Source organism: Orycteropus afer, unplaced genomic scaffold (genome assembly GCF_000298275.1).
Source record: "Orycteropus afer afer isolate SDZICR_OR568_19922 unplaced genomic scaffold, OryAfe1.0 scaffold00140, whole genome shotgun sequence".
Lineage (NCBI taxonomy): Eukaryota > Metazoa > Chordata > Mammalia > Tubulidentata > Orycteropodidae > Orycteropus > Orycteropus afer.
The window spans coordinates 3,469,050-3,477,950 of record NW_006921727.1 but is presented as its reverse complement, the minus strand read 5'-3'; the positions used below and the strand labels follow the sequence as shown (position 1 = coordinate 3,477,950).

The 8,901-nt window shown below is 36.9% G+C and overlaps 1 protein-coding gene across 1 annotated transcript in view; it reads left to right on the top strand.

Annotated features, from left to right (window-relative positions):
• The window catches only part of PRIM2 (DNA primase subunit 2), a 500,367-nt gene that overhangs the window by 1,604 nt on the left and 489,862 nt on the right, over window positions 1–8,901 (top strand). Inside the window, exons 2-4 of the mRNA XM_007945630.2 lie at window positions 548–651; window positions 4,786–4,865; window positions 6,415–6,535. Coding sequence (XP_007943821.1) covers window positions 548–651; window positions 4,786–4,865; window positions 6,415–6,535 — 305 coding nt within the window. The remainder of the gene's footprint in view (window positions 1–547; window positions 652–4,785; window positions 4,866–6,414; window positions 6,536–8,901) is intronic.

The following is an 8,901-nucleotide window of genomic DNA, read 5'->3' as shown; positions in this document are numbered from 1 at the left end:
TAGGACAGAGTAGAACTGCCCATAGGGTTTCTAAGGCTGTAAATCTTTATGGAAGCAGACTGTCAAATCTTTCTTCTGCAGAGCAGCTTGTGGGTTCAAACCACTGACCTTTTGATTAGCCCCTGAATGCCTTAATCACTGAGCCACTGGCAGAGCCCTAATGGGCAGCTTTGTATAAAGGATGTGAACAGTGGTGGTTAATCTTTTTTCTACCCTGATGCACTAGAAGAGTACAGTTCTTTCTTTGTCAACAGGTGGCTCAGTATTGCAGTGGTTATCCACCATTCCTACCTCTTAGGTGAGAATCTCTAGTGGTGGATAATGCTGGGTTTTGTGGGACATAGACATTTTCTATAAGTAAATTAAGATTATTTTCTAGAAACATGATTTATATAATATACTTGCAGAAAATAAAATTTACATTGTCCTCTATAAGCAGGCATTTGTGGAACTACAAACAGATTCTAGATTTTATTTGTTTTGAATTTAGTTTTTTTTTTTTTTTCATTACCTTGCATTGATACCTTTTTTCTCTTTCTTTTTTTAGTGCTCAAATCAGTTGAAAATCTTGGTGTAAGCCATATGAAAGGAACTGATGAATACCAGAATAAGTTAGAAGCTGAGCTTCGAAGGCTCAAGTTTTCCTACAGAGTAAGTAAAATAAGAAAGAAAGAAAGAAAAAATTCCTTCAGTTGGTATATACTAATGAATTGAGTATCTATTGTGGGAAAAGTCTTGTATTAGACACAGAGGATTTATGAACACTAATATAGCATAGATTATCTGAAGGAACCTATAGTCTCTTAGGGGTAATGGACATATAATCAGATGATTACAATATAGTGGTATTTCTCAATCTTAGCCCTATTGACATTTGAGCCAATAATTCTTTGTTGTGAGAGCTGTGCGTTTTAGGATATTTAGTAGCATCCCTGGGTCTACCTTTTAGATGCCAGTAGCATTTTCTCTCTTAAAGTTGTAGCAACCAAAAATGTCTCCAGACACGGCTAAATACCCCCTCTGGGGCAAAATTGCACAGGATTGAGAATCAGTGCAATATAGAATGACGAATGCTATTATTGGATGTGTGTTCTAGGAGCTCCAAGAGCACATATAATTACTCAACTCAGATTAGGGAGGTTTGGGAAGGCTTTCCAGATGAACTCGTGCTGGAGCTGCATCTTGAGAAATGTGATCAGATTTTTATTTTGGTAAGATGACTGCCAACAATAGATTGGGATGGTTATGTCTGGTAGGAGGGATACAGGAGTCTGGAAATGATGAGAGTCTGAACTAAATGAAGAGGCGAGGACTGATTAAAGAAATAATAATAAGATAAATAAAAAAGATGTTAGTGAAAAATTGCAGGAGGACGAGAATGGGGAAGTGTTATGAATGATATCCAGGTTTCTAATTAGGGCAACTAGATGGGTAGTAGTGATATTTTGAGTTGTGATTTATAGAAGGAGAAGCAAGTTTTGGAAGGATGATAATTGAGTTTGGTTCTGGACATGAATTTGAGGTGCCTGTGGAGATGTCTGGTGGCTTAGTGACTAACGCATTTGACTGCTAACCAGAAGGTTGGCACTTCAAACCCACCAGCCACTCTGCAGAAGAAAGACTGGGCAGTCTACTTCTGTAAAGACTTACTACCTTGGAAACCCAAAGGTGGTTGCTATGAGTTGGAATTGACTCAGTGGCAGGGAGTTTGGTGTTTTGGTTTTAGTGGAGATGTCTAGTGGGCAATTGGATATATAGATCTAGATTTAAGAGACAGAGGTCTACTGGGAATATAGATTTCAAGGAAGGTTGGAAACAGTGAGAGCAGGTCAGAGCACCCTAGGAAAGTAAGAAAAGAAGATAAGAGGACAGAATGTGATGAATACCAGTATTTAAGGTGAAGTTGAATTGGAATCTGGAAAGAAGATTGGGAAGAAGCTGCCTGAGAGGTTGATGGACCAGGATAAAAGTGTCATGGAAATCAAGGAAGGCTGGTGTAAAATGGTGGTATGGGGGCATCAGAACTTGTCTAACTTCAAGGGGATAATGAGAATCAAGAACAGCCCAGAGCTGATCCCTGTGAGGTAGAGGTCAGACATAACTCCACCCTCCAACCTTTTTTTTCTTTATGAATTCTGACATTATCCTTCCCTACCATAGCAAGCACTCTCTGCTTCTCTTTGGGTTCAATAATTCATTATAGTGGCCACACTTACAGACTATACTTAGAGTTAAGGAAATGAACAGGATACCACCCAGTACCAACAGGCTGCAATAGGATATGGAACCATGTAGGCAGTGGTTAAAGCATTGGGCTGCTAGCCAAAAGGTCAGGATTTGAACCTGCTAGCCACTTTGCAGGAGAAAGATGAGACAGTCTGCTTTTGTAAAGATTTACAGCCTTGGAAACCCTGTGGGGCAGTTCTACTCTGCCCTATAGGGTTTCTGGGAGTCAGAATCAAATCAATGGCAGTTGGGTTTAAGCTTTTGAAAATGTTGTGGCTAAAAGCACCAACCATGTAGACAAAATGCCTAAATTCAAATCGTGGCTCTACCATTTACTGTATTCACTATATCTTATTTACATTTACTATATTATTATATAGGAGCTCTGGTAGCATAGTGCCTAAGGCACTTGACTGCTAACTGGAAGGCTGGTGGTTCAAATCCACCAGCCACTCCTTGGAAGGAAGGTTGGGCAATCTACTTCTGTAGTGATATTGCCTCGGCAACCCAAGGAGGAGTCGCTATGAGTCAGGGCCGACTCAATGGCACATAACAACAAACAACATATTATTATATATTATTCACTGTATTATGAGCTTGAGCAAGTTACTTAACCTATCAATAATTCATTTTCCTCTTCTGTAAAATGGGAATACTTTTTAAGACTACTAAGCTTAGGGATCCTCGGAAGGAAGGTTGGGCAATCCTACTTCCGTAGTGATACTGCCTCAGAAACCCAAGGAGGGGTCGCTATGAGTCGGGGCCGACTCGACGGCAAACAACAACAACAACAAGCTTAGGGATAGGTCATTAAGATGAGTTGCACAGTACCCGTTGGATTTAATAGTGGGGCAGGATTTTTTAGATTGGGACAGAAGTGATACTGATGGTAGTGGTTGGAGGAGGAAGGTGAAGAGTTGAGTATAGAATATTTACTTTTTAAAATGTTTAGCTAAAGAGATGAGAGAAATAGGGCAGAAGGTAGAGAATTGTAAGGAAAAGAGGATATACACATGTATATGGCAGGAGATGCTTAAAAAACCAAACCAAACTCACTGCCGTTGGGTTGGATCCGACTCATAAACAACCCCTCCTTGGGTTTCCCAGGTGATATCACTACAGAAGTAGATTGCTCAACCTTCCTTTTGAGTAGTGGCTGGTGGGTTTGAACCGCCAGCCTTCTGGCTAGCAGTCAAATGCCTTAGGCACTATGCCACCATGTTTTTAAGTTGAGCAGAAAGATCTAGAAGAGAAAGGAAAGGTGAGCTTGAAGATAGATAGCATTTGATAAATCACGGTTCTACAAGGCAGAACAAATTGGATTCAGAATTTAGGTGTAGGAGGAACTAGAGAGACTTCATCCATAAAGGTGGACGGAAAGGCTGTGCAACAAAGTGGATGCAGAAACTTGAGGTTAAAGGTGTCTCTGCCTCATGGCTTTTATTATTGTAAAATAGGTGAAATTACCTGCTGAGAAGGAAGGGAGAGGCAATTTAGTAGGGGCTTTGAGGCCACTAAACCAAAAAAAAAAAAAAAAATCAAACCTGCTGCCATCAAGTTGATTCCGACTCATAACGACCCCCATTGGGTTGCCGAGACGGTAAATTTTTACAGAAGGAGATTGCCCAGTCTTCCTTCCATGGAGTGGTTGATGGGTTTGAACTGCCACCCTTCTGGTTAGCAGTTCTGAGAAGTGAGGAAGGAGATTATGTGTCTAATTCTAGTTTTGCTGTTTACAAGCTTTGTTTCTGTAAAAGTTATATAATTTCCCTGTGCTTCATTTCCTCATCTTTAAAATAAAGATAAAATAGTGCTTACTTTATAGGGTTATTTTAAGGATTAAAGGGATTAATATGTGAAAAATACTTAGAACTAGAATACCTAGTAAGCATTGAGACATGTTCACTCTTACTATTTTAAAGTTAAATAAGGATTCCTTGACGTTGGTAAAAGGAGCTCTGGTGGCATAGTGCCTAAGGTGCTTGACTGCTGATCAGAAGTTAGCGGTTCAAACCCATCAGCCACTCCATAGAAGGAAGACTGGGCAATCTACTCCATAAAAATTTACTGCCTTGGAAACCCAAAGGGGGTTGCTTTAAGTTGGAATTGACTTGATGGTAGTGAGTTTGGTTTTGGCATTGGTAAAGGTCCAGTTGAGGTTAGAGGCCATGAATTTCTAGAATTCTAAATTCCTTTAGTTATGTTTTCTTAGTTCAGAAGTACTCAGCATTTTGGGAATAGTACTGCAGAATGTAGCTGTAGATTAATTTTGAGTTTAGGTTTGCCAGATGATTGAAATTAAAGATGTTGCAGGTTTATGTTGAGGGTAATGAAAGTGTTGAACACCCAGGGCATAGGGTGAAAAGAAAATTAAGAGTGGAGGGGTTGACAGATAGGAAAAAAAATAATGGGCTTCAAAGTTTTATTGAGATTAGTTCATTTTCAGTTTCACCATATTGCTAACGTAAGTAAAATGATAATTATCCTGGAAAGCATATTATGAAATTTGTGCTTTTGAAACACATGAATTTATTTTATTCTTGTGTCATTATTTTTAAGGAAAACTTAGAAGATGAATATGAACCACGAAGAAGAGATCATATTTCTCACTTTATTTTGCGCCTTGCTTATTGCCAGTCGTGAGTATACATTATGCTCTCACAGTCAAATCTGGTCTCTTGGTCTGTAAATTGGTGCATGGAGAGTTGACATGTGCTGAGTGAATGTTGGAAAGCTCAAAATAACGGACCAGTGGTACATGGGTTAATACTCTTCTACTTTTCTCCAATTATCTTCACCACTTATCCCTCCTTTTTGCCCTCAAGTGCTGGCATTGATGTCTGGAGTTGGTTCCTTTTACATTCTTTTCTCAAGTACCTGTCTGTAAGAGTAGGCAGCTTTGCACAGTAAACTTTTCCCTGTCTATGGATAGAGGAAAAGAAGTCAAGTGTACCATATTTTAAAGGTACCAACTCCTTTTTTGGGAAGATCAATACATACTGATTAAAACTTTAATGAATTGAACATTGTTGCAGTGAATTGTTTGAGACAAAGTTCGCTAAAAATAGAAAAAAATTCCTATTGAAATATTTTTTTTACTTGTTGAAACACTTTTTTAACATTATGGGTGGAGTTCGTTATTTGGGATTTAAAATTGGAAAGGATTTCTTTAGGAAAAGGTAATATTTATAAGAAATAATCAAACACGTACTTGAACCTGCTAGGTTTTTAGTAGTTGAAATGTATAGGTTCGTCATAGTTCTAAGATAGTTTCCTGTAGTAGTTGGTTTTTTGTAAGTCAGTAGTGCCATCCAGAGGGAGAAAGGAGTCAAGTTTTTCTTTTTTTTCCCTTTATATGTTTTTTTCCGTATTAATTTTGGCCAAGTAACATATTTATGATTGTTTTTTTTATTCTCATAGGCTTATTAAGTGAGGATCTTAAGTTGTTTACTATTCCAAGATAATAGTAATTGAAAAATTATTTATCACCTTTGTTCCTAGAGTTTACGTTTTGTGTTTTGTTTAAAAGCATGTGTAGTTTATTTGATTTATGCAGTAAAACTAATTGCTGACAGTCTGTGAAAGTCATCTATGGGAAAAAGTCATATTTTAAATGCAGTCTATAGCTTAAGAATAATGTCTGTTTATATTTTGTAGATTAATGATATTGGCTTTTCTTAAGTTGAGATATATTTGTGTATTAAATGTAGTGAAATTATTGACTTTAAAGTTGTAAACAAACTTTAGTTTGCAAAGTTTATCTGATCATAATCTACTCAGAGATAAAGTTAGTTTTTAAAACACTTTGGTGTTTATTTGGCATTGATGAAACTACTTTAGACTAAAGGAATCTCCCATTTTCTAATATACATGACTATTATTAAATACATTAAGTACTATGAACTATTTTATATTATTTAATAATTAATATTGTAGCTGGGTTCCAAGCATGGTGTATTTACTTGTTTTAATTTTATGCTCATAAGACCTCTACCCCCATATCCAACACATCCTTGGAAAATTGTACTATATGGTAGTCATATTCTCTTTATTATAATAGAAGACTCATATGTTTTCACTTCATCTAGAATCTTGCTCATGTTTGGATATTGCCTTGTAAACATTTCTAGGAATTAAAAATCATTGGATTTTTAATTTATATTTATAATTTCACTATCTCCATTTCAGTGAGGATCTTAGACGCTGGTTCATACAACAGGAAATGGATCTCCTGCGATTTCGATTCAGTATTTTACCTAAGGACAAGATTCAAGATTTCTTGAAGGATAGCCATTTACAGTTTGAGGCTGTGAGTAATTTTTGTATCTCTTCATCCTTCATCTTTCCCTTTTACGTTTTGCTAGTACTAATGTGTGGAGTTGGTTCTCTTTGCATTTTCTTCCCAAGGACCATCCTGAAAGAATAGAGAAGTAGTGATTTTGTACAACAGTGAGCCTTCCTACCTCCCTGACTAGAGAGAGGTTCCTTAGTCTCATATTTAGTGGCTTTATTTATTGAATTTGTGACTTAGTAAAGTATAAAAAACGAGACCTGATGGTGCAGTGTTTAAGCCTTGGGCTGTTAACTGAAAGGTTGGCAGCTTGAACCCATCCAGCTTCTCTGCGAGAGAAAGACCTGGTGATCTACTCAAATAAAGATTACAGCCTAGTAAACTATGGCTGTGGAGAATTCTAGTCTATCACATGTGGTCACTATGAGTCTAAATTGACTTGATACCAAACAGCAACAACAGCGATAAGGTACACAAAGGTTTAGTTTGAAAAAGTTAATTTTTAATTAAAACTTACAGGTCAGAATTTTAAAAGTAATAACGTATTAAAGAAAACATGCAGGTTATGGTTACTTATTTTTTGTAGTGAAGGTAGAAGGAGTAATAACTTCATTTAAAAAATTTGTTGTAACATCTGCCTCTCTGAATAGTTTTGAAAATAGTTTTGCAGACAAATCTGAATGATTTACATATTATAAATCTTGTATAAAATAACATTATAAATTTTGTATAAAATTTTACAAAAGGAAGAAATGTATGGGACATATTTAGCAGGGGCAGGTTTTATGAATGGATATAGAATTTATGTCTTTTAAGTACATTTATGCTTCAGAAGATAGGTAGGAAATTCCATTTTGGGAGATGTAAAACAATCTGATGGTCATAAGACTGGTGCAGCTATATTTTGGTGTTGGAATGAGTGGGTTGAGACCAATAAAATACAGTAGAAATTGGGGTAGGTGAAGAATATTGTCCTTTCTGACAAGTGGAACATTTACCCACTTTAGCAAAGAGACTATATGAAGGGAAAGGCTCAACTTTTAGTGTGACATTCTAGGAAGGCACTGTCACAGTTTCTCTCATTTACTTCTTTATTTTGTTTGTTTCTTTTGAAGTTTTAATTTTTATTGTGATTTGGGTGAAAGTTTACACAGGAAATTTACTTTCCGCACAGCAGCTCACATACACTTTGTCTCATGACATTGACTGCAGTTTCCCACAATGCAACAGCTCCCTTTCCACTTCTTCCCCATGGTTACCTCTTCCCTGTGTCCTTCCCTCCCATGCATTCCTGCCCACCCTCCAGCTGTCTCCCTCAGCATATACATCGCTTCCATTCTCCCATGATTGATCTCTCCAAGGAGTGTATCTACCTAATGTAAATGTTTAGCTCATACACCTATCTTTTATTTGGCTGGAAGCCACAAGGGTGGGTTCAATTCCAGACCTGAATGGCAGCTAGGAGCCATAGTCTCAATGGTCCCTTGAATGATTTTGAGTTTTGTTACACATTGTTTTCCCACTCTATCCAGGATCTCCTACACAGATCCTCTTCTGAGTGGTTGACAGTGGTAGCCAGGCACCATCTAGTTCTTCTGGTCTCATAGTCATATAGGCTGAGGATCACGTGGTATACCAGTCGCTTGGACCATTTGTTTCCGTGCGTCTTTGTTTTTCTTCATTCTTCTTTCTCATTTACTTCTAAAAGCCCCATGAGGTTCAGAAAGTTTCTAAGTAATGTTTACTTGGGAAATAGTAGAGACAAGTGTCAAACACAGGATCTTCTGATGCCAAAGCCCAGGAATCGTCTACTTTGCTTTTAACTTTGATTCTTAGTGATGTCTATTATTGCTAATATCAATTTAGTTGATTTAACTTTTCATTTTAACAATTCTTTGTTGAAATTGTTGATTTTATTCGTTCAAATAGAAAAGTGTCCTTGAGGAGGTCTGTTCTTTATTCAAGAGTGTCTCAACATGTGAAGTGTAACTTTTTTATAATAGCTTTATTGAGATGGAATTTACGTGGCACGGAATTCACCCTTTTAAAGTGTACAATTCAGTGCTTTTTAATATCATCAGATTTGTGCAACCATCATCTCTATTAATTTTAGAACATTTTCATTACCTTAAAAAAGAAACCTCATATCCTTTAGCAGTCACTCTCCATGTTCCCCTTCCTCAGCCCTTGTCAACTCATATCTGCTTTTTTGTCTCTAAGAATTTCTTTATTCTGGACATTTTATGTGCATGAAAGGCACACTTCTGTTCTTTTTTTTCTTTTTTTTTATTAGAATTTGGGTGAAGATTTACAGAGTAAATTCACTTTTCATACAGCAGTTCACATATACTTTGTCTCATGTCATTGACCAAAATGTACAATGC